The sequence below is a fragment of the Polyergus mexicanus genome, unplaced genomic scaffold (assembly GCF_030449975.1).
Source record: "Polyergus mexicanus isolate NDT 795.1 unplaced genomic scaffold, iyPolMexi1.0 SCAF_13, whole genome shotgun sequence".
Taxonomy (NCBI): domain Eukaryota; kingdom Metazoa; phylum Arthropoda; class Insecta; order Hymenoptera; family Formicidae; genus Polyergus; species Polyergus mexicanus.
The window spans coordinates 3,350,018-3,377,976 of record NW_027223333.1 but is presented as its reverse complement, the minus strand read 5'-3'; the positions used below and the strand labels follow the sequence as shown (position 1 = coordinate 3,377,976).

The following is a 27,959-nucleotide window of genomic DNA, read 5'->3' as shown; positions in this document are numbered from 1 at the left end:
AGTAAAACCTAGAAAAAAAAAATAGAAACATTTTTGCAAGAATCACATCGGTTATTGCGACGTTGATTCTGGTATACGATCCTGGTATGATCGCGGCGTAGATTGCCGATTCCAACGGGTCCGACCACCATATTGGTCTCGCTCCGCGTTCAGCCAATGATACGTTGCGTTACGTGCAGTGCACTTGAGGCAGGTAAGGATGCGTAGATCGACGGCGATCGGTCGGATTAGTCGCCTGAGTATTTGCGGTCGAGTATGTACGGGACGTAATTTTGCCGCGTGTCTTTCTGTTGTCTCGAATTCGAAAGCTTCCCCCTCCTCCCCCTACCTACCCCTCTCCGAACCATCTGTCACCGTCTCTGGACGCGTGTATACACTGGGCGTGTTGTGAAAAATTTGTAAATAGGTAAGTAAGCTCTTTCCTTCTCGCGCGAATATTGCGTGCACGAGATGATCTCGTGTCGTCTTTTCATTGAGGATAAGTACAATACGGTTAGAATCTCGCATCGAGGTACTCATGCATTACTCCGAGAATTACCGAACGCGAGATTAATGCTGCACCAATCGTTGCAACGAGCCGGGACGAATCATCCGGTCACGCGCACCTGTTGCCATCTTCCGCACCGTGCATGGCTGCGATGCGTGCCTGTGCGTGCTCGTGTGTGATGATGACGAGCAGACATCAGCAAGCGCATGGTAAAAATTGCTTGACAAAAGGCGCAGGCCATAGCGTTTTAAAGAGAAACTAAATGGATCAAATATGTCGAAAGTTATTAAACTTAATATATTTCGAGATTCATTATGAATTTAACATTGCACACACACACACACACACACACACACACACACACACACACACACACACACACACACACACATATACACATATACACGCGCGCGCACTTGCACGCACACACACAAAGTATTTTTAGCTTTTTAAAATATAAAATTGATAATTAATTTGTGAATTAAAGTAAAGATTTGCTCTGAAGAATATAATTTAATCTCAAAATAGTAAATATTATCTTACATCGAATTAATAACTTTTTTACAGTGTCTGTACCACAAAAATTTTATAATGACTATAGTGCACAAAAGTTCATGAAAATAAGTATTTTAATTCTATAGCCCAAATCTTTATTTTACTTTATAAGTTAATTAATTATTTTATATTTTAAAAGGCTAAAAGTATGCTTTTTTGCACAATAACGAATTGATAAAATTGAAATGTATTAGATTTATTAATTTTTCACTAATGTAACTGATCGGTATAGTTTCTTCTAATTTCCCATTCATGTAACCGATATAAGATTTAGTATCTATCTTCTTCTCATCCGATGAGAACTGGTGTGTATTACAATGTGATATGACTGTTGGCAATACAAATATCTATCGCAACCGGAAGGGTCTATAAACGCAGAGTGAAGAAACATAAAGAGTTAACACTTTGTTCGCTGTATAGCGTCGCGTTTTAACTTCGGATCATGATATCGACGAGAAGCTTGCGAATATGAAAAAGAACATGCAGAATTAAAGTTAAGAAGAAGAAAATTTTGTTCGCGTTTTAATTGCGATTAATGTGAAAGTTTTAAGATCAAGTTTTAATCAAAGTTATAATTTAAAATCGGTTAAACAATATTAAAGAAATAAATTAACATGAATAATAAAATTAACAGATTATTAATTAACCCATTGACATTTTAATTCTAAATTATAAATGAATGTGCCCATACAGCACAGAACATTGCAATTACATTGCAGCAATGTTACAATCTTGCAAGTTGCAATGAAATATTGTTGAGACATTATTGGAATATGGAATTGTAATATTTTATGAGAATGTTACAGCAACATTTCAAAAACATTACAAAAGACAGTTTTTGATAATTGCTACTTCGTTCGTTTACCACTATGCAGCGCGTGTTGCGTTATCTATCCCGTATTGAAGTTTTAATCACGATGGTTATATAAAGCTTGCAAAAAGCGGTTAGTAATATTAAAGGTATAATAACTATTTTTATCAGATTAATTTGTCTGATACAACTCCAACACAGGAAATTCAGATATTGAATTGAGTGTTCAGAAATCGGACAAATAATTATCCGAAAAAAGTTAAAATTATCCGTTTATTGTCTACTTAAGATATGGAGTTTAATATTTATATAAATACAATTTTAATTTTTATGAATTAAATTATTTAACCATTATCAATTTCTTAAACTTGTAAATAATTTATAAAATAGCGATGTTAATTAGATAATAGAAAATTGTTTAAAGGTTCCCATTTTTATATAAAAGCAAAAATTTGATAATAATTTTTTAATATGCAAAATGCTTCAAATTTAATAGATAAACTTGGAGAATATATAAAGACATCCAACAGAGACGAGAAAAAACTCGTCGTAATTGCGTAAATTCACGATCTTTTTTCTTATCTCTCTTGGATGTTTCTATATGTTCTCAAAGTTTATGTATTAAATTTGAAGCGTTTTACATATTTGTAGCAATGTATTTAAATATTATAAATACATTGCACCGTAACATTACTGTAGTCTTACATTGAAATATTTCTGAGGGCGGACATTTCAACGTTGCCGCAGGCTTGTAGTAACATTGCAGAAACATTTCGCAACTTCTATGAAATATTACAATGTTTCAATGTAAGATCTATGCAACGTTTTTGCAATCTTTCGGTGCTGTATGGGTTTAATTCGTTTATATATAACATAATAAAAAAAATGTATAATATGTATATATATCTTTATTTTCATAAAATTTCGGGGAATAATTTGATATTTCGTATAAAAAAGATAGTATTTCTACGTATTAAAAATCATTTGCCCGTTTTCCTGACAGATTTATGAATAATTCTATCGGAATGTCGTATGTATGTATGTATGTGTGCGTGCCTGCGTGCATGCGCTTTCAATGACATTAAAACGGGCTTTATGTTGTTTTCTAGCGCAATTAACTTAATTAAGTAATAATTAAAGATTGAAGTGCTTTTGAGATTAAGAAGGTAAGCTTCTTAATTGGATAATATAACGTTTTAATTGTCGAATAGTTTATTGTGTCTCACGTATGATACGTTTAAATTTCTTTCGAGTCTTTTTCCATATCGGTTTAATATTACAAAATACAATTATAAAATCGAAATTCGCAATATTAAAAAAACATTTATTCGTAAAAAATAACTAAAACCATTATATATTTCTTATTAGTTTTATTATTAAGAAAAAATCTTGAATATAAAATCGCCAACAAAAGTAGGAAGCAATGTTCAATTACAATTGAGGAAGTGACAAAACTTGAAAGAAGGTCCAGTTTGTATTAAATGCGAAATTTTTATGGGTGAATTTAATTTATTTTAACGATGTTTATGGAAGAAATATTTTTTAATTGTAATATCGAGGATTAGTCATAAAGATTATTCTGTACGAATGTACTATATCTATAACGAGCGCGCGACATCGATCATTATAGCTATTGTAGTATTGATTCGCCAATTCTTATCGGATTATCATTATCGGGATCTGTATGTGATGATCTGATGATTCACCGATTGCCGACCTTTGATCATCCTTTTTTATTCTTCTTAATTGTATTACGTATAATTTCTAACGCTTATTGACGATAAGTATTTAGTCAAGGTAAATCACAATCTACATTTTACAATTTTATATATTTATTATTTATAAATAACAATTATAAATAAAACAATAGTTAATTTTATATATTTGTGTGTATATACAAATATATTTATCTATATATATAGTTTACAGTTCATCATATTTTATTATAATATTATGATATGATTTCATATAATCATAATATGATAATAATTTTAATACGTCGATATTCGGTATTCGATATATCGATATGTCGATATGTCGATATTCTTATATAATTTGATTGTGTGTGAAGTTTAAATTTATATACACATACATATATAATTACATATTATCCCAAACTTAAAAACAATACTTAGATCAAAATAAAAATTATGTGATAATGTAATATGGATGTTCATCCCTTACGAAGGTGAATTACAATAATAATATTCATCCTAATTTGCGAACGTCTATCCTATTCAACTTCTTCTTGTCACGGTATCTCTTTCGATTTTTTCAAATATATACATATATATCATATAAGAAACGATCATTTGTTAAGACTTAGGAGCGCAGGAACGTTATTTGTAAATAGGAATCAGTAACCCCGCGGAATCATGCGAAAGTCGCGAATGTCAGCATCTTTTCATTGAACGGATAGGTAAAAGTTCATGATGGACATTGCCAGACGAGGAGAGCTGTAAACATTCCTCAGTCTCCCATTAAACTTTAATCCCATGTCGCTGCTCGCCTGTGACATTTGCGATCTGCATACTCATGTGTCACAACACAACTACATTGTTCGCTATTTAATCAATAATGACCGCGATGTACATAATCGGCGACGGATGATGTCAAGACTTTGTCATATTATTATATTGCATGGATCATGTTTTCACGCATGTTCACATTCGGTCGGACATACGTAATCGATGTCGAGATTGACGTTTTCGTTGCCGAGATCAGGCAAAAATTTTGTTCCAAATGGCCGACGACGATATATATAATTTACTTTGTATCATGACAGGGAAAAGATATCTGCCACATATGTAATCCGCTTGAGTTCATTAGAGTGATGGTCTCGTCGTATCATCTCTCGTCGAACGACACTTGTAATTCACGCCTATGAAATACCTACGTAATCACCCACGCAAAACTAGTGACACAGATCGCGAATGCTTATTACTGCGCATATAATTTCTCCTCATTTCGATATTCGTGATAGATTAACGTATAAATCAAGGTGCTTATTTTTATAAAGTATACTAAATCTATATTTCTAATGAGATTGCAACGCAATTTAATTTGAATATGTATTTTCTTTGATGAAAGATAAAGCACAAAGATTATTGATATAATAATGTTACTATGGTTTTCTATATAAAAGTGATACTTTGTTGTTATTATTATTATGGAAAAATTAAATAATTTTATTAATAGTTAGTTAGTAATGATAGTTTTTAATATAAAAATGCTACTTCTTTATTATTATTATAGAAAAATCAAAGATTTTTGAAATCCTTAAAAAATGAAAACTTCATTTCTATTTTTAATTTAATATTTTATAATATAATGTACTTTTGAAACTGGCGTTGAATTTCGTTGTTTTTATACCGCGTGTATATTAATTTTAATAACGTCCTAGTTTCTTATAATTTAACGTGCATAGGAAAGCTACATATAGCAATAGTTTGTTGACCTTCTAATAGTCTGCGATTTCGTGACACACATTGAGAATATTTCTCAGAGTTTCGTGTCCATCAATATAATTTTTCATATACGTCTATAAACATTAAAAATCTTTTTCTATCTATAAATATTTTTATTTACAGTTAATTATGATATTTCTATAAATATATAGTTTTACTGTGTTTTTATATTACATAATTCACAGTCAAAATATTACACAAGTCATTTAGTTAACACGTTTACTCATTTGATGAATTATTTATCAGAATTAACGATCGATATTAATATTTTTATTTTCATTACATTTGTTACAGTATATAAAAACAGCGAAATAAAAACAGAGAATCTTATCCTTTTTTAATAATATCTAATAGAGTTAAACAAATTTTTATACTGAAATATTCCGAGATATGCATTTGGTATCATCAGTGTATTTTTTTGTACGCAGACGTTACAATGTAATAAAAAGAGAAAAGAAGCGAAAGATACCGGAAGTGCAAATTACGTTTGCCATTATGAAAATTATCTTGAATTCTTTTTTTGTAGATACAATGGCTTTATTTTCTGCCTTTTTTCTAGCAGACTACGCTATCTGGAAAACTCGGCACATGAGAGTCACATTTCATTTGAGCATATTCCAAGAGATTGTTTACGTTCATAAGCGAAATGTCTTGACATTGACATGCAATGTTCTTCCTTGCGGTTATACATACATATATACATACGTACATACGTACATATGTACATATGCAGGGTGGTCCTCGTAACGGTCGCCACGATTTTTAAGGCACTTACAATAATCTGACATAAAAAAGTTTCAAACAAAAGTTGTGTGGCTTCAAGGGGGCCAAAAGATGGTGACAATTATTTGACCTTGGAAAATCATTTGAAGGTCATGGGAAGGTCAACTTTAAAATCTTAAATGGAAACTCCCATTTTTTATTGAGTATTCTTGTAGCTGACATTGAGAGTTTTCCAAAACACTATAACAAAGTATTTTTTTATGAAGTACTTTTTGAGTTATTTTATATTTTAATCTGACATATTTTGATATAAAAAATAAAATATTTCGTAAAATATTCAGTTTTCGATAATTTTACCGTAATACTTCTATGTACAGAATAATAAGACAAATTAATTAGTGCCAAAAAAAACAAATAATTGTTTTAAAAAATACATAGTAAATAATTTTCTTAAAAACAATTTTTTTTTTATACTAATTGATTTGTCTCATTATTCTGTACATAGAAGTATTACGGTAAGATTATCAAAAACTAAATATTTTACGAGATATTTAATTTTTTATATCAAAATATGTCAGATTAAAATATAAAATAACTCAAAAAGTACTTAATGAAAAAATACTTTGTTATAGTGTTTTGGAAAGCTCTCGATATCAGCTATAAGGATACTAAATAAAAAATGGGGATTTCTATTTAAGATTTTAAAGTTGACCTTCACATGACCTTCAAATGATTTTCCAAGGTCAAATCATTGTCACCATCTTATGGCCCCCTTGAAGCCACACAACTTTTGTTTGAAACTTTTTTATGTCAGATTATTGTAAGTGCCTTAAAAATGGTGGCGACCGTTACGAGGACCACCCTGTATACATCTCTTAAATATGCTACTGTATCTTAGCGATTAACGAAAGGCAGTTTTCTATTGTTTGCGAATTTCGACAGCTTTGATAAAATATGATTTCGAAATCCACATATATGATCATAGTACATGTGCAAAATAAGTATTAAATCTCATATGTACAATCATAATACATATGATATTATAGATATTACACATATACCATACATATAAGACATTAAGTATTCCTATATATGTGTAATATTTATAATATCTATTACATAGATATATGTGCACGCATATACATATATACAATATCTATAATATATATATATATATATACAGGGTGTCCTAATCACCCGTACACCCCTTTTCTTTCAAAAACTAAGCATTCTAGAGAAAAACGTTTTCAACAAAAATTGTATAGTTTTGAGGGGAACAGAAGATGGTGTCATTGATTTGACCTTGGATGGCATCGTTAAGGTCAAGTCAAGGACACTTTTAATTTCTTAAATGGAACCCCCTATTTTTTATTGCATATTCTTATAGCTTATGTCGAGAGCTTTCCAAAACACTATAATAAAGTATTTTTTCATTAAGTACTTTTTGAGTTATTTTGTATTTTAATCTGACATATTTTGATATAAAAAATTAAATTTCTTGTAAAAGATTTAGTTTTCGATAATCTTACCGTAATACTTTTATGTACAGAATAATGAGACAAATCAATTAGTATAAAAAATAATTATTTTTAAGAAAATTATTTACAATATATTTTTTTAAACAATTATTTGTTTTTTTTTGCAAATATATATATATATATATGTATATATATTTATATTATATATATATATTATATTTTATATATATATATATATATATAAAATCTATTTATATTTATATATACATATTATAATTAACTATTAATTAAAAGTAAATGTTATATTAATCACATTATTATACTTTCTATACTTGTTTATTAAATTATATTTTACATACCTTTATACAATTAAATACAAAGAAGATTTACATGAAGTATGCAATTAAAATGAATATTCTTTTGATCTTGAGATATAATGGATGATATGAGAGTAAATGTACCGTACCGTTTAAATTTGTTCGGCAAACAGATGATCGATTGCGGGGATTGAATTAATCCTTAATGATTAATCAGCGAGCCAAGCGGTCAAGTGAAAAGTTGATTCGCGCTGCGATTCGGTCCATTCACTGCAAAACTCGTTCGCAACTCAACGCGAACAGATCGTTGTAGGTATGCGAGGTGCATTGGCAACTTTCTTTCCACTTTTTCAGCGCTTATATAGACTTATGTCCGCGATGTATGTATTTACTTTCAACATGTCTTGCTGGCGCGGTCGGCATTCCGATCTTATGTATGTATGAGAGTGGAAAACGATCAAAGCTTCATTTATATACAGTTCCGTGTGAAAACATCTTTCACGCAAAGTTGACTTTCCGTAGATCAACTTTATTGAAATATTTTTTTCGAAGAAAAATACTATATTTATGTGTTTTTGAAATATTAAACGTATATATTGATATATAAATAAACAATAATTTTATATTAATTAATGATTAATTAATATCGTCGTAATATTGCATTACTTTTTGTGAAATTGGTTGCATGCAGACTATATATTCTTATTGAGAGTCTTTTATCCTTTCTGTAATTTGCATGTGCATCCCACATGCATCCTAGATATAACGTATATTTAAGTATTATTAAGTAATAATTATTACACGTTCAAGAGAATGGCATAATATTCATGCATGATTATTTATTTTTATATTCATGTATTATACCTCAACAGCACGCACAATATTAATATTCCATAAAATAATTATACAGTAATAAATAATAATAATGATAATTATTGCGAATGTATCTAGAAAAATTTTTATGGGCTTCTGTCGTGATGGAATGTAATCGAGATTATCATATAATATCAATGTAAAAATGACGATAAATACACATCAATGTTGTAACATCATTGAATGTTACGGTAATATGAGGCATTTATCGCGAATAGTTATAACTATATGGACGCATTATGCCCCTTCCCCTTCTATCTTCTAATATTTTTTTACATTTTGTGAAATTTGACACGCTTATCGGCTTCTAAAACTGTCGTGCAATCATATTTTCCATATATATTTTCCATATACACATATAAGAAAATTATTGGCATGAGATAATATTATTCATTGTCATACACATATATATACATATACCCTGTATACATATACATAAAGTGTTACAAGCTAATAACTCTAAAAATATTTGTCAAATCAAAAAATTGTTCATGAGAAAATTTCTTGTTCTCGAGGGGCCTTTCTAACTACGTAAACATAAAATTGCCCCAGCTCCCCCTCTAAAGGGGACGGGGGGTAACTTTAAAATTTTAAATAGTATCTCCTATTTTTTATTGCACAGTTTTATAGCTTATCTCGAGAGCTTTTCAAAACACTATAACAAAGTATTTTTTCATTGAGTACTTTTTGAATTATTTTATATCTTAATCTGACATATTTTGATATAAAAAATAAAATATTTCGTAAAATATTTAGTTTTCGATAATCTTATCGTAATACTTTTATGTACAGAATAATGAGACAAATCAATTAGTGTAAAAAAAAATTATTATTTTTAAGAAAAAGTATGTAATTATTTACAATGTATTTTTTAAAACAATTATTTGTTTTTTGCTTTACACTAATTGATTTGTCTCATTATTTTGTACATAAAAGTATTACGGTAAGATTATCGAAACCTAAATATTTTACGAGATATTTTATTTTTTATATTAGAATATGTCAAATTAAGATATAAAATAACTCAAAAAGTATTTAATGAAAAAATACTTTATTATAGTGTTTTGAAAATCTTTCGAGATAAGCTATAAAAATATCCGATAAAAAATAGGGGGTTCCATTTAAAATTTTAAAGTTACCCCCCGCCCCTTTTAGAAGGGGAGCGGGGTCAATTTTATGTTTACGTAGTTAGAAAGACCCCTCGAAAACATGCAAATTTTTCATGAACAATTTTTTGATTTGACAAATATTTTTAGAATTATTAGCTTGTAACACTTTACGTAGGCCACCCTGTATACATATACACAGAATTAAACCACGTTAATGTCTGAACAAATGTTGCAAAATCGATATGACAGAAAGAAGAGATTGTGATACCGCTAATTTCGACGAATTTAATTTTTCGTGTGCAAAGAAATAAACCCTATTGTCAATAAATAAAGATGTTATTTTTACATATCTATGAGAATTGATTCGACCACGTACAATATCGGTTAATATAATATTTATTGCAATTAGAAGGTAATCGTAATTGTAACATTGTATATGGCAGTTATTATCATATACAATCTGAAAAGGTGACAACAGTTGATAAGAATCATCTGCGTAGAATATGAAAATTTAAACTTTTGTACAGATTTCAATTTATAATTAGAAAGGTACATGGAAAAAATACAGAAAAAAATGATAGAGATGGAGATATATTCTCCTGAATTACGTTTTTTTCGAACGCGCATTCGTGCATGTATGTATGTATTTGTACGTGCATTAAAACATAATTGCATTGTCATATTGCATTTTCGAAACCAATCTTTAAAGTACATCTGATTTCGAGGTTTGTGAAGTCATGTGTGTACTTCGATAAATTTCAATTCTATAAGCTATACGGAGATAATATCTGCAGCGTAATGTTTATTTTTTATTTTTATATATTTATCAATTTATCTTATCTGAGTAGTATCTAGAATATCTTTATTGTCTTTGATGAAAAAACATCAAAGCAAAAGATCATTCATTTTGAAGGGGTAATATTATGATGAACAAACAATTTTTCCCAAAATCATATTTAAAAAAGAATGAAAAAACTATATATTTTTTATTATTGTTTGTAATGGCAAAATTGACCAATGATCTATGATAGTATAACTATGATAGTTACATATGAAAAATCCAGAAATGTATGAAAATAGATATAATAATGAAATAATTGCGATAGAGAAGAAAATTTATTTTAACAAAAAATATACTCAAAAATGATATCCATAAACTTCATAATAAAAATTTCCACAATATTGTAAAGGATAAATGAATAATGGTCCTCTTTACAGTTTTCTGACTAATGTAGTTCTAATGCATTTTTTCATATTTTTCAGGATTGTGGAATATCATTATAAATGCCTATTTTAGAGAGAGAGGGGGGGGGGGAGACTATTTTTGATAATATGACTCATTTTGTATTTTTCGTATACAGGGTGTTTCAGAACAACTTTCCATCCTTAAAATGACGTATTCCTGATACGATTCTAAGACGATTTTTCCTTTACCAAAATTTGAATTCGGAGCGTTGATGAGGAATTTCTGGCACACAGATAACATTGGCAATTTTAATGTTGAGTAGAGGCATATATATTGAAGCTCACTCTCACCTTCCCTTTTTGCCATGATTACTGTACATTAGGTCGCTGTCGAGATCCTATGCCCGCGAGCATTAGAACCGCGTCGTGAACAGAAATTCTTTTACGTCGAGTCGAATAGCTACCTATGTATGAGAGAGAATCTGAGGTGAAATAATTATATTTAATATTTTATATAATTTCTGTAATATTTTTTATTGTGTATTTTTTTGTTTTCGTAATTCGCATTCTGCTAGATTAATTATTTCTCTACCTTAAACTTATATAAAAAAATTAAAGAAATGAATTTAAAATTATATTATAAGAATTGTATGAATATAGTATAATAGTCTATATATTATGATTATCTCAAATATTATTTTTTCAAAGAATAAATTTTATAGATTTGTTTACAGTTTCAAAGAGTTGACAGAAAAAAAAGTTTTTTAAACGATTTTTTAAGAAAGATTTTAAGATTATTTTTATTGTTTTAAATGAAACTATCCATTTTTCTTTAAAATCTTTATTGACTTAACTTTATGGACAATTCAAGGATCTAAAATATTATCATTTTGGAAATGACCTTGAATTAACTTTGTGCGTGAAAATATTAAAACACGTGCTATGATAACAAAATATGTTTAAAATGTCAATTATGACAAGTGATGACAGTGTCATTACTTTTTAGGCAATTATTAAGATAATTATAAAATAAAAATTTAATTCTATTAATAGCCTCAATACTAATAAACTATAGAGAAACATGAAACAAATAAAATTAGTGTTCTGGTTTACATACACAAACATAACTGCTATAGTTACCATAATTTTCACAATTCAAACCGTATGTAAACTAAACTAAAGCTTGTGTCAAAATATTATAATCAATATTTTTCTTCATAATATCAGTTTAATTAATATCAAGCATCAATGGTTAAGAAAGGGCGTACGTATTTGTTGGTCAGCACATTTATCAGATCTTAACCTATTAAATTTTTTTTTTAGTAATACTAAACATTTACAAAGATGCCAACGACGCTAAAAGGTATAATGTAGCAATGTAGCTTATTGTGACAGCATGTATATAATTCTATTAATAGCGAGACTCTATAAACAGTGATTATTTTTTATATATTCATCTTTTTAGTAAATGAATTAATTGAAAGTTGATGGCATTTTGGAAATATTTATTTATCGTTAATAATATAATATAATAATAATATTTATTATATTATTTATTTATGGTACATTTTTTGAATTTTTTTTACACAAAATCATTTTAAGAACACATAATATTAGATCGTTGGATTGTTCATTCATAAACGTACAAAAAAGATTTATAACAAAAAAGGGTAATTCTATTTAAAAATTAAGTGTCTTTAATATCTATCTTAAAAAATTGATTCAAAACATTTTTTGTTCCTCGATCTCTCGAAACTGAACAAATCCATAAAATTTATTTTTTGAAAAGATAATTACTCAATATAATATTTTGAATAATTATGATATATGAACTACACTGTATATATAAAAGGAATAATAAAGTAAATGAAATATATGTGAGATAGCAATATATAATCAAATTTTTTACAGAATATTTTTATTTAAAACGTAGCTATTAATATACTTAATACTAAAAATTGAAAAATAAAATTAAATATATTTTCTATATTAACTGTTTACCAAAAAAATTGACAAAGTAACCGAAAAATTTGAAGAAATAAAAATATAAGAAACCTATGATATACATATACAGTCGCATCAATCCATCTGTCGATCGTGCTTCCTGATTCCTTTTCTTGTTAGCCGCAACCGCAACCAAGATAGCAGCGTAATTTCAGAAAAATGTAATGAGTTTTGTTACGTATAGAAACGTAAGCCACATTTTTACCGACGATAATTACAAATGCTTTTATTGAATCATATATCGTTGCGCAATATTGTTAAGGAAGAACTGGATGAATCAGCTATGTCAAAAGATAATAAATCTATCGAGATTCCTGAATTTGATTCATGAATTGTGCACACACAAAGCACTTTTAGCTTTTTAAAAAATAAAACTAATAATTAATTTGATAAGATTTTTTCTCTGTAAAATATAATTTAATATCAAGATCGTATAAATATTATTTTATATTGAAGCAACTTTTTTGTTGTGACTGTGCTACGAAAATTTTATAATGACTGTACACAAAAATTCATGAAAATAAAGATTTTAATTTTGTAGAAGGAATTTTTACTTTAATTTAAAATTAATTATTAATTTTATATTTTAAAAGGCTAAAAGAGTATGCTTTGAACAATGTCAAACTCATGAATTTTTAAATATATCAGATTTATTAACTTTTAACGTAACGATGCGTTCAATTCTTTCTTAATTTTATTAATTGGTGGATAATATAATATTGCACAAGCTTTTATTGTGATACGTAAAATGATACATATTTTTAATGAAATTACAGAGAGAACCAGCTACTTGGCTATTAAAAGCAGTACCCATTTTTCTCTCGATCTATCTCTCTTTCCCTTCTTTTCTTTCTGCTTCATCTCTCTCTGTCTCTCTCTCTATATCTCTATCTCTCTCACTTATTGTTTTTATTAGAATATTCTAAGTATTCTGTAATAAAAATATATCACTATAATAATCTAGTTTTGTTTACCAATATTAAATCTAAGGAGACATATAAAATAATTGTAAATTTTGTTTTGGAATGCAAAATATTTATAATTAATCTGTTTGCGTGGATATGATTGTATTAATTTAAAAATTTTTTATTTTATCTTATTCAATAAATGCATTCAATTAGTGCCAAAAAAAACAAACAGTTTAAAAAAATACATTGTAAATAATTTTCTTAAAAACAATGATTTTTTATATTAATTGATTTGTCTAATTAATCTGTACATAAAAGTATTACGGTAAGATTATTGAAAACTAAATATTTTACGAGATATTTAATTTTTTATATCAAAATATGTCAGATTAAAATATAAAATAACTTAAAAAGTGCTTAAAATAATACTTTATTATAGTGTTTTGGAAAGTTCTCGAGATAAGCTACAAGAATATGTAATGAAAAATAGGGGGTTCTGTTTAAAAAATTCAAAGTGATTTTTATATGACCTTGACGGTGCTACTTAAGGTCATACTAATATTATTATATAATGCGTCACTTAGAGCTCTACAACTTTGGTTCAAAACATTTTTCTCAGAAAAGTTTCGTTTTCGAGGTATTTGACCGTTTCCAGAATTTTCTAACACCCTGTATACATGATTTTTACTCTTTAAGTACGAAAATATTTTATAAATAGTCATGCGTTTGCTTGCGTGATTGACTCGAGGAGCGACTATGGGATTTCTCTTGGAACAAATCCAGAATTTCACATTTCTCACTTTGCATAGTTATGCGAAAACTAATTATCTCAATCTCTCTTGCGTCTATTAGGAATGATTATTGGTGAACATGTAGATTTTGTGATGCATCAATCTACAGAAGAAGCGAAAAATTTCCCCGGAATGAAAAGAAAAATATTGTTTTAACAAACCACAGGGTAAACCTGCATAAAAGGGGATCCCCCTCGTATGACCTTGACCTTGACATATGTTATCAAGGTCATGATTCTGAACAACATACAAAAGGTTTTAGCCGTCGGTCATTATAAAAAGTTATTAACAAAAAGGTATGAAAAATATAGCAGTTATTTTAAGTATTAAAAGGCATAAACAATTAACATGTATGTGGAAATAGTATATCTATGAACGAAGGAAAATCATTAGCAGTGAATCGTTGATATATTGAACAATTTTTTTGTTAAAGCAGAAAATAATTGATTGACTTAATGGTAAAACTTAAGATTAAGGGCGACTTCACCGATTTCAATGATCTTGGTATATGTTGTCAAGGACATAATTTTGAATAACTTTTTCTTCTAATTTAATTGTCGCTCGTTGTTTATTACGAAGTTATGAACAATTAAAGATAGTGACTGACTGATGCTTGGGACATAAAACTGCGCACATTTTCGTATGACGCGAGCGCGCGCGCGCACACACACGCACACACACACACACGGGTGCAAGGGGGGCCTTTACAACTTACAAAGTACATGCTACATTGTAAAGCGAGGTCCACCCTGTCTACCGGGAGCGGGGCCGAAGGCTTCCCTTGCACCCCCCCCCCCCCCGTGTGTGTATGTGTGTATGTGCGCGCGGTATTATTATGGCTGTTCATATATACTTGCGATTCTATCTATACGGTGTCAAAAATGTAAATTGTATCTATAACACTTATTTTGTTAATAACTTTTTAACGGATCGTGACCGCAACTTATTTCAAGGTCAACGTGATTCAGGACGATCACGATATAATCACGCTTACTCCTTCATATTTGGTTCACGTTTGCCCGTTTAAAAAACGGCGCTGATTTGTGTGTATGAGGAACTTGTATTTAACAATTCTTCCTACATTCGATAATATATGTCAAGGTCAAAGTCATACGAGGGGGGTCCCATTTTATGCAGGTTTACCATTCAATTTACATCCACGAATTATGTAGTTATTTCTCAATAAAAAATGAATTAAAAAGTTCTGACTTATTTTTTTCTGCGATATTTAATGTAGGAAGAATTGTTAAATACAAGTTCCTCATACACACAAATCAGCGCAGTTTTTTAAACGGGCAAACATGAACCAAATATGAAGGAGTAAGCGTGATTATATCCAATTTGGCGCGTGATTCATAGACGGCTTAAAAGATGGTGCTGATTGGAAAATTTGTTTTTAATAATTCTTCTTATGTTAAGAAAAAATATGAATTTGCAACGAACAGTTACATATTTTTGTTTTAAAAACAATTATGTATTTTTTTTATATCAATTGATTCTTCTCATCATTTTATACATAAAAATATTTTATGCATAAAAGAGGTAAGATAATCGAAAAAGGAATATTTTACGAGATATTTCATAGTTTATGTAAAATATGTCAAATTACAATATAAAATATCTCGTAAACTGTTCAAGTTTTGGCTACCCTTATAATTTTATATGCCGAATATCGCAAGGTATCGATTTATATAAAAAAATTGGATAGTACCATTAAAAAAAAAAGAAAACTAATTTAACCTCATGACCTTGAAAAATGACCTTGGTTTAAATTCAAGATCAATTTCTTTCCCTCTCAAAACTCTATAAATTTTGTCTAAAATATTTTTTTGTACGACGTTAAGTTTCGAAAAAAACACCTTATAATACTTTATGTGAAGCACTGTATATTCTCACAAGAAGTGAGATGCGAACGAAGTTGCATACATGCAAATTAAATAATGAATGAAGTGTCTAGCGAAAACGATTAGCTCCGTTAAATATAAAATTTCACCTTTGAGAATGAAGTTCAATAAACCGGGAGGAGAAGGTAAGGAGAATTCCAGACATGTCTGTCAGATGAATTAGACTCATTAAAATTTCACTTTGGATACTCGTTGGCTTCTTGAGCGCCAAGTATGGTATTCCTGACTCTATAGCCGGATATGCATCGCACCACGTGCGAATATGTTGCTAGTGGTCGTTGCTATCATTTAAGCTATTAATGTACGTACCCTGTTGTCTGGCTATTCGAAAACACCAATATCTTTACGACTAATTACGCGATCCAGAATGAAGAGATACCCGTAATCGGGTGCGCATAAATTAAATGAGCGAACGCAAATCCTGAAGGCTAATTAAGATTTTCGTTATGCCCTTACTTGCCCGTGACGACTTATTATGTATCTGACATATTATTCACCCTGAAAAAAACTCATTAATTCGTCCAACTACTATTTCTTTGTATTTTTTAAATTGAAATATATAAATATTTAAATCAAATACGACATATTAAATCTAACATGACGTATATTTGACCTAAATACTTAAATATTTCAATTAAAGAACTACAAAGAAATAATAATTAGTTGTATGAATTTAGTCAAATTAACAACTTTTTTTTTCAGTGAAGAAACTCATTCGTAATTCATGGCTTCTCTGTTTTAGTTATAATCAGAATCGGTATATCTCTCTTGTTTATGATGCCGTACTACAATAGTGGTCATAGCCCTGCCTATAACAAAGGTGAGTAATCTTATTAGATTATATCGCGGAATTAAAGTTAATTTCATTTCGAAATATATTATTACTTGCTAAAATATTATTTCCCTGCTAATTTTATTTGATTTACTATTGTAAATTATATAGGAAATAACAATAAGGAATAGCTTTATGTAAATTTACAAAAAATTAGAATAACGAATAGTATAATAAATTACAAGTTAAAATAACAAATTAAAAATATTTTACATTAATTTAGAAAAAAAAGAGGACTAAATGAAAAATGTTTAGAAAAAAAAATTTGATGAGATTATACTAGTTGTATGATTGAAAAATTAAAAAATGATTATATAAATGACATATATTATTTTGAAAATTGAGCAATGAAAAGAGAATAGTGAGAGACAGATTTTTTAAATAAACGAGTTTATTAGAAACGAATCTCACATTTCAGATGGCGGTTCCAGCGGGCCGTCAAGCACTTCTGGCGGTCGTGCCAGCAGTTCGGAGCCGACGTATATGATGGAGCACTTGGCCACGTTCACCGTCACGAAAGAAACCGGTATTGTTTATCCGGCGGATGGTATGCGCCGGCTTTTACAACTGGAGAAAAGCAATGGCATCTGGAGTCAAAAAATGCAGCTTCGTCTGGAACGAAACTGGGTTCTTATCATGGACAACGAAACAGGAGTAATTTCTCTCTTTTAGATATTTTACCGTAAATATATTAACGATCAAAAAACATGTTTATGGAACATGATGTTTTTAATTAAATCCATATTTTTTATCATGTCCTCTCGACTATATAATTGTAGAAACTATTACGATCTTGCGTTTTTTCCTCTTCCTTTTTTTCTCTCTCTGAAGTTATACTGATCTTGATGAGACATTTAAAATTATACAAGTCACCATTTTGTATGTCTCTCAAAACATATGCGACTATTGTCTAAACAATTTTTTCATGAAGAATTGACTATTTCATTATTTATTAATATTGTATATAAATATTATTTATAAAGTATATGTATAAATATAATCTTTAAAATAAGATACTGCATGTGTATCCAAAACTGATAATGATTGTACCTCTATTAACCTGGCACTCCCACCACGAAAAATCGGGTTTGGCTAGTGTATAATTAAATGCTAATTTGTTGTTAATTTATTGCTGAACATCTATTCATTAGAAGGAAAATGATATTAAAGATTGGAGTGCTAATTTGCCATTAAGCTAGTACCGCCACTTCTGAAAAATACTTATAATGAGTCGCAAATAAAAAACAAATACACTAGAATTTATTGCTAATTAATTACTCGAAGATACTGTAAACAGATTTTGAAAATATTAAATTTTTAATTATGCATCAATATGACATACTATGAATGTATAAAATAAAATCATCAAAAATAAATAGCCAACAATATTAATTTATTATAATATTGTATTTTGAATTAAATGCTCTCAAAATAAACCATTTCCGAATTTATTGCTTACAGTTTAATTAGAAAAATCGACCCGTAAGAGAGGCGTTGTTGGTTACCTACAAGAATAAACTATATCAACGCAATTAGATGCTGTTATTATTTTGGTCTTAAAATGTTTCTCTAATTTATTGCTCTCAAAATATATAATATCGAATTTATTGCTCAACGGTTGACATAGAAAAATCGATCTAACGAATGGCGATGCTAGCGTTCCTACAAAAGTAAACTATATCAATGCAATTCATGCAACGCGTTCATGTACTTTATTTTTGTAGATAAGCTAGCACCGCCATTCCGAGTCTATTTTTCTAAGTCAAACGTTGAGCAATAAATTCGATATTATATATTTTGAGAGCAATAAATTAGGGAAACATTTTAAGACAAAATAATAACAGCAACTAATTGCGTTCATATCTTTTACTCTTGTAGGTAAGCTAGCATCACATTTTTCTAAGTCAAACATTCAGCAATAAATTCAATATTATATATCTTGAAAGCAATAAATTAGGGAAACATTTTAAGACCAAAATAATAACAGCAACTAATTGCGTTCATGTACTTTACTCTTGTAGGTAAGCTAGCACCGCCACTCTTTTGGGTCGATTTTTCTAATTGAATTGCAAGCAATAAATTCAGAAATGGTTTATTTTGAGAGCATTTAATGCAGAATACAATATTATAACAAATTAATATTAGCTACTTATTTTTGATGATTTTACTTTATATGTTCATAGCGTGTCATATTGATGCATAATTAAAAATTTAATATTTTCAGAATCTGTTTGCAGTATCTTCGAGCAATTAATTAACAATAAATTCTAATGTATTTGGTTTTTGATTTGCGAGTCGCTATAAGTGTTTTTCGAAAGGGGAATGCTAGCTTAATGGCAAGTCAGCATCCCCATCTTCAATATCATTTTCTTGTTAATGGATAGGAGCAATAAATTCGTGCTTAGAGCAATAAATTAGTAACAAATTAGCACTTAATTATGCACTATAGCTGAACTTGATTTTTTGTGGTGATGGTGGTGCCAATAGGGGTAATGATTGTTCAAATACTGTAGCTAGATCAATTCTTTTCTAACACAATAAAAAAGGGACATTTTAATGCAGATTGTTCTAAATGCAGTTACCTTCAAATTTCAAATGAGGCATTACTTTGTTAAAAATAAAATTGTATATATTTTTATTTGATGAAATGATATTACAGAACCGAAATTATTTGACACAGTTGAAGACTATTTACATAATCTGTATCAACATTTCGATTTGACATCTCACGCAAAGGAGTATAATTGATGACAATTTCACTCAATAACATACGACTGAAATTTTTTAGGCTGTCATGGAACGATTCCCGGCTTCCTTGATACAGGAACCGACGGCGTTCACATCGAGGGATCCCATGGAGATGTACAATAATATTTTAGTCTTTACGGTGGCCGATGACAGCGGTTCCGGCCAGCGAGCAGAGATGCACATATTCCAGTGTCAGAGTGTATCGGCACAGGATCTTGTCGAGGACCTGAAGATGTTGCAAATGGGAAAACTTGTTACAGGCGGTTCGCCTAGGGGTCCCAGAGGTCACATTCCACCTCCACCGACCTTACCGCCCCCGGAACCACCTCTGAACGGCGTTAATGTCAGAGAACAAGTATCCGCTTTCAATACGGCAAGTGGTGAGTATGCAATTAATTAATATTTTATATCGTTAGAAATAATTAACATTTACATATAAGAGAGAGAAGCGTTAAACACTTTAAACATTAATTTAAATATATTTTCTACTTATATTTAAATTAATGTTTCAAGTGTTTAATGCTTCTCTCTCTCTCTCTCTCTCTCTCTCTCTCTCTCTCTCTCTCTCTCTTTATATATATATATATATATATATATACACACACAATATATATATATTTTTTTTATTTTATTTTATACAATATAATCGAGCTTTACGCGGTCTTTGAATTAATAATATATATTAACAGTATTAACATATATATATATGGAAAATATTTTTGTATATATTTATATATAACACAGACGGTCAGAATGACATTTCCCGGGAAGAAAACAATGATGAGGTATCATCGACATCGTCAGAGAAATATGAACGCGATGTAACAATTCTGAACCATTGTTTTGATGACATCGAGAAGTTCATCGCGCGTCTCCAGCACGCAGCTGCTGCATCACGAGAGCTGGAACGTCGGCGACGTAACCGGAAATCGAAAAAAAGAAACCTCGGCGACGGTATGCTGACGATGAGAGCGAAACCACCACCTGAAATGGAGTTCATTGATATATTTCAAAAATTCAAGCTCTCATTCAATCTGTTAGCCAAGCTTAAGGCGCACATTCACGATCCCAATGCGCCGGAACTTGTACATTTTCTCTTCACGCCGCTCGCGCTTATCGTAGATGCATCCCACGACACCAATTACGATCCGAACTTACCGAGCAAGGTGGTGTCGCCGCTTCTCACGCGAGAAGCCGTCAATCTATTGATAAACTGCGTAACCAGCAAAGAGACCGAACTCTGGCACTCGCTAGGCGACACGTGGCTGATACCGCGCGATCAATGGAAGGGTCATGTACCGCCTTACCATCCGATTTTCATGGATGGTTGGTCACCAGAGTATCCTATCCCCGAGGATAGAGACCACGATCATTTGGCGTCTTTGTTAAACGCAGATAAACAGAAGAGAGACGAGTTACCGGAACAACAGAACGACCCTTACTATAATCACCGTGATATGGACGAATCACATTATAGCAGCGATTATCTAGAGTACGAAAGTCGAGAGGAGCGCGGTGGTAATGAATATTTTGAAAGAAATTACGGGCCTAGCTCAGAGCTGTATGGTAGAGAGGAGAGAGTGGACCAAACTAGGGCGCACAGTGATATTTCTGTGGATTCGATTGAGAGAGCTCCTAGAGCGTCCGCTGGTATAGACAGAGCGCAGGAAGCTTGGCTGGATGAATTGGCAACACGCCACGCCAAGATCGTGCAAGTCACCTATCCGCGAACGGCAAACAACGACAAGGAGCTCACTGTGATCAGAGGCGAATATTTGGAAATCCTCGACGACAGCAGAAAATGGTGGAAAGCGAGGAATTCTCGGGGGCAAGTCGCTCACGTGCCACATACTATCGTTACATCGCATAATTCTACCAGTCATTCTGCTGATAATGATGTCTTTAACAATCCGTTGTATACCAGCAGATATCCTAGGCAGGGACACGGCTATAACTACGAAGTGAGTGTCATTAAGGAGTAAACTCTTTCTGATAGATAGCTTGTCGGTAAATAATCATGAAGAATGTGAATAAAATTGTATTTGTAGATAGACAATGCATATTAGCAAAAGTTGAAATATATGTATAATAATAGTAATATTTCTAACAGTACACATGTTCAAAAGACGTCCAGAGGATGTTTTACATCTTTTGAAAGTGTGTATTGTTAGGGATGTTATAATTTAATATAACCGCAGTGAGAAATCGAAAATCTTAATGTATGTTTTGTTGGATTATCGAATTAGTTGTAAATTTCTAATATTTATAAAATAGAATTTGTTATGTGTGTGTCGCAGGATTCGGAGATCGAAAGAACCAGCACTAGTCCAGGACCAGAAGCTACGCATCGAGCACATGCGATTCCGCCACCAGCGCCTGCTGATTGGGTGAGAAAAGAAAGACTCGGGAAAAAAGGTGAATTTCGATACTTTTAAGCTATTTTATGCGCTTACAGGCGTTCCCGTCTTTATTCGAATTGGGGCAATTTCTGAAAATTATTTCAGCAAAGTTGTGAAATTATAAGATGCAGCTTTTTTTTATTGTCCCTTTTACATAGAGTGGCTAATAATAATCGCCCCATCAGTAAAGTGCAAGTAGAGCGGATTAAACCGAATAGAAAAGTCCTCTACCGTTTTGCGATTTTCGCAATAATTAATTTCTCGATAATTATTACAAAAATCGCAAAATGGTAAAGGACTTTTTTCCTGCTCGGTTTAACTGCTCTAGCTGCACATTACGGATGGGACGATTATTATCAGACATCCTGTATCGTAAATAAACTTCGATTTTAGAGCAATAACGAATATCTTTCAAAAAGATGCTGTCTTAATTGACGTGGTTAGGGCACAAAAATCGATATAATATCAAATTTGATAAAGAGTTGATATACATAAGAGATAAGGAAACGCGCTTTACGTTAGTATGTAAATGAATTATAGCATAATTAACTGTTAGATCATCGTCCACGTTACGTTTTAATTAGTGCATTCGTCGAAGAATATTGTAATATCTGATGATTTTTTCTTGAACGTGTATATATAAACAGGTATAAGTAAATAGAATGTAGACTGATTGTGAGCCGTTCATACTCGACTACAAGATGGGCGTGGCATTCTAAACTTTTCGTATGGCGATTATTCTAACATTTAGAGCGACGTGCCGGTACATATTTTACTTTTTTTTTACAAAAGTATATTGCTTTCATTTTCTTTACGCAATACCATTGCGTTTATTTTTGTCGTACGACCTAAAACATTGTAATAAACACAGCTTGCACAGTTGCTATTGATAGAGTTAATAAATACAAAGAAAATAAATATGAGAACTATAATTCACTCTAGAAAAAGAAATATGTGAGAAGTAATATAATTTACTCTATTATATTTATATAATAATTTTTATTCTCGAAAATATAAATTGATTATTTCATCGTATCTCTTTTATCGTTATCGTAAACGTATCGCGCGTTATCATAGACAGAGAAATTATGATTGGTAACAATCCAAATAAAAACACAGTTTAGTATGAAATTAATTGATTGATCAATAATATGAAATTTTTGTTAGAGTTATCAAGTAGTAGTGATTATTAATCACCAATATTTAAAATAATATTATTTAAATTAGCAATAAGTATAGAAATCGGTATTGATTGGTGATTATCAAATCCGATATCTATAAATGGTTGAGAGAATTACCGGATTAGTTTTTAATATTATATTTTGATTATGAATTGTATGATTATTGAAGATTATCATCATATATTATATCCTCTGTATTTATCGATTAACTAAATTTAATTAATTAACTAAATTTAATTAATTTTATAATTTTTTACTAGCAGAAAGGAGAAATATATATGTATGTTTGTACACACACACACACACACACACACACACACACACATATATATATACACATATATATGTTATATATGTATTATACTTCACATAGAAACGCATTACGATACGTTAACCCGTTGAATATTTTCTCGTCAGAAAGTACTTACACGTATATAAATATATATTTACATATATAAATAAAACAATGCAAGTTATGTTAAGTACGAAATTATGTATAATCTCTTAACTTAATTTTTCGAGAACTTTTCTGCGATAGTATTTTGATTCGCGAATTTCGAGATATCCTATATAATTTTGTTGTTCAAATATTATATATATATATAGTGTACGTGTGTGTGTGTTTGTATGCATGTGTAATATTCCTGAATAAAATTGGAGCATCACTTCGAATCGACCGAAAAAAATGATAAAATGTAAATGTATATAATTTTGCGATAAACTATCATAGCAATATACGGAAGTATCTTAAAGCTGCGAGTCTTTTTTAAATAAAAAACTTTCAGTTTTGAGATCATGAATAAAAGAAGAATCTTTTTCAAATTTTGTTTTTGGGAACATTGCTATATGATCATTTTTTGCAAAATTACGGACATTTAAATTTCATTTTTTAAATTGATTTGAAGTAATTCTGTAATTTTATCGAAGAATGTATTTGAACAGTAAAATTAAATTAGATTATAATATATCCACACTATATTTTTATTGAAACTATAGCAGATTTGTTGTGTCTGTCTTTTGTCTTTATATTGAAAGTTTCACTGAGAAAAACAGTTTTATACAATTTCGATAAAGGCTTTTGATAAAAATCTAATGGAAAGATATAGAGAGGATAAGTGAGAAAAACTTTTCTGATTATTATAATATTATATATTTTGGCATTACATGCTATATTTTATTAATAGCTTTTATTGAAGTAAAAAATCTTTTGTCCGATTCTGCTTGTACATGTCGTCGCATGCATTTTATATTTATTAGATCGATGTAAATAAGCTTGTACAAATAATTGAAGGAAATAGTAAAAAAAAGAAAAAACAACTAGAGATAAAAGATGTTTGAATATTTTAAATATTTAAAGAATATCGAAAAATTACATTTATAATTTCTCTAGTAAAAGAGAAAATTTTTTCTTATATAATCAGTTCCTTTTCCCTTATAGAATTTATATTTTGTTTCACAATCTAACACGCGGTCCAAATTTATCTATACATATATTGGCTATAAATTTTTACTATTTCAAAGGATAGTAATAAAAAGGTACAGGCATAAAATACGAAACTAATTTTATCAAATCGATACTAATCATTTTTTCTTATAGCTTGCATTATTTATTGTTATATATTTAAATTCATATCAAGGTGTTGACCTCAATACAATAATAATAAATGGATCCAGAAGTCAATGAACAATATACTTACGCGTAAACAATAATCGTATAATATATAAATAATAATCGTGAATAAGAAGTAATACAAGCATTTGTTAATCCTTTTCTATCACAGATGCATTTCTTTTTTCATACTGGTTTATTGTTAAATTATAATAGAATTGTGTTGATAAAACGCTCTCTAAAATATAACAACCCAAAATCGCGATATATAATTTCTACGAGAAATTTTACAATGTAAACAGCTACGCGCGCGCTATTTCCTATCTTTTCTTTTTTTATGATCGATGGAAACCTTAATTCTATATTTGTATATGTGTCCACGAATGGGTCGAGGATGCGATTCATGTCCAGTATTTCATTACATTGTAATTTATGTATATCACTTTTATTGTTAATAAATAATATGCAGTTACAGATTGTGTTTGTGCAAAGTACCGTTGTCTCCTCCATTTTTTCTGTTTCGTGCGAAATCATATCGATTATTTAACTTAATTATAGTAATATTTTATCATATTTTATATAAACATTTTGTTTAATGCAGAGATAAAAATACATTGTACACACCCGCACAAACAACATATGCACGTGTGTGCGTGTATATGTATTAGCGAATAAAACATGTGTATTTGGCAAACGATGATTTATTATCCCGGTTTTTAATAATAGATTTTAAATTTCGAAACGTAAAAAATTTTAAATATTGTCACTTGTGGTGCTTAAACTATGCTTAATGTTTGTTTGTCCAATATATCTAAGATTGTGTATGTTTTATGCAAAAGCTTTGGGGTAAGTTATAGTCTTTTCATGTTTTTAATAAAGCTTTTTTATATTGATATTACGATTTACCTATCTATATCAATTAAGTGCTCGTGAGATAAATAATTCTTTATTGCATGGCAGTTTGTAATTTAAATTAAGATAAATATTCGCATTAGGTCAACTCCTTCAAAAGTCAATGACCATGATAACATATATCAAGGTCATTGACTTTTGAAGAGGTTAAACTAATGTGAATATTTATCTAAATTAATATTGCAAAATTATTTTACAGATAATGTAAATGCTTACAATGGAGCGACGAGTAACAGCAGCAGGTCGAGTATTTCCTCCATCGAAAGTACCTCTGAATCGCATAGAAAGCTCAACATACAACAAAGTATCGTGGAAGTGCATTTGCCACCTCGCCATATAATACCAGATGTAATATCCGATAAACCAATACCACCATCACCGCTTTTGCCAGCATTATCTGCATCAATAATTAAACCGACATCAACATTAGCTGTGTCAAAATCAGCACCAATACTTTCTACTCTGAAATCAACATCAGCACTATTTATACCAAAATCAGCACCGGCATCACCTGCATTAGCTTCACCGAAGATACCTTCAACGCCTCCACCACCACCTCCACCACCACCGACGCCAATAGGACCTATTCCGCCGCTCCAAACTCAAAAATCTGCACCCTCGACATTTTCCACATCGAATAAAACAGAAGTTTCCAAAAGTATTAAATTCTTTAATGGTGAGTCATGATCAAATTTTGACTTTTTGTCTTAAATATTTTAAATAATTGCTCTCAATAATTTGTATTATTGATATTGTCTTACGTGATTATGAAAGGCGGTCAAGAAGAAGTTCAAAAAGAGCTCAAGTTTGTCTTAACGATGTTCCGAGAGAAGAAAGCAAATTCCTCTCTCAGCAATAATATGCGTGAGATTTGGGTGAATCAATACTCGACATCTCGGGAAATTCAAACTTGGTTGGAGGCCAAAGGGTTTTCGGAGAAGTACATTGATTACATTCTATCAATTAATTTATCAATGAATCTATTAATCAATCTATCTATTAATGAATCAAACTATTAATCAATTTATCTATCAATCAATCGGTCTTATTTGCAGAATTTGCAAACAATTGGAAAATATGAACGGTATGGAATTATTTAATTTATCGCGGCGACGATTGGAGCAATTGTGCGGGTTGTCCGAAGGAAGCAGACTCAACGGTCAATTGACTTTAGCGAAAAACGAGTGCGAGGTAAATGTATTTTGAGTCAGATAATCCTGCGTCACTTTTTTCTTATGCTCGAAATTTTATTTTCAGTACAAAACAGCTAGATCATCGGAACTTAAGCAGATCTTAGAAAAAGCGCGCCAAAGAGCAGAGGAGTTGAACGATGAAGACGAAGTCAGACAGTGAATTATATATTATGTGAATCATATGTTCCTTATATTCCGCATATGTGTGCGGGAGTGATGTAAATATAAGGTGATAAGGGCGACCTTTATCACGCGAGGACTGGGAAGAGAATAAAGGGTAAAATAAAGTAATATTTTTTTCTATAACTTTTCATAGAAAGAACTTTCAAAACGCGGAAACTATCGACAATAAAAATACCGTTAAACTGAAATATTTTATTTTACCTTAGATATATTGTGATAATATTATTTACACAGCAAATCAAAGCAATATCGTATGCTAAAGAATTTTAGCAAGATACAAGCATGTGTTA

General features: G+C 30.1%; 1 protein-coding gene across 1 annotated transcript; it reads left to right on the top strand.

Moving 5' to 3' along the window:
* Nucleotides 1-189: 189 nt before the first annotated feature.
* LOC138938696 (epidermal growth factor receptor kinase substrate 8) lies at nucleotides 190-27,916 on the top strand. The gene is made up of 10 exons (XM_070305886.1): nucleotides 190-406; nucleotides 17,355-17,432; nucleotides 17,863-18,098; nucleotides 20,233-20,572; nucleotides 20,937-22,153; nucleotides 22,490-22,607; nucleotides 26,493-26,969; nucleotides 27,068-27,233; nucleotides 27,349-27,484; nucleotides 27,551-27,916. Exons 2-10 carry the CDS (start codon nucleotides 17,387-17,389, stop codon nucleotides 27,644-27,646), a joined length of 2,832 nt encoding a protein of 943 aa, XP_070161987.1. The 5' UTR covers nucleotides 190-406; nucleotides 17,355-17,386; the 3' UTR covers nucleotides 27,647-27,916.
* Nucleotides 27,917-27,959: the final 43 nt, after the last annotated feature.

Coding starts and splice junctions, on each gene's coding strand:
- LOC138938696 (XM_070305886.1), top strand. CDS start 17,387: ATGATGCCGTACTACAATAGTGGTCATAGCCCTGCCTATAACAAAG. Junction 22,154..22,489: donor GACACGGCTATAACTACGAA/GTGAGTGTCATT, acceptor TGTGTGTCGCAG/GATTCGGAGATCGAAAGAAC. Junction 27,234..27,348: donor GCCAAAGGGTTTTCGGAGAA/GTACATTGATTA, acceptor TCTTATTTGCAG/AATTTGCAAACAATTGGAAA.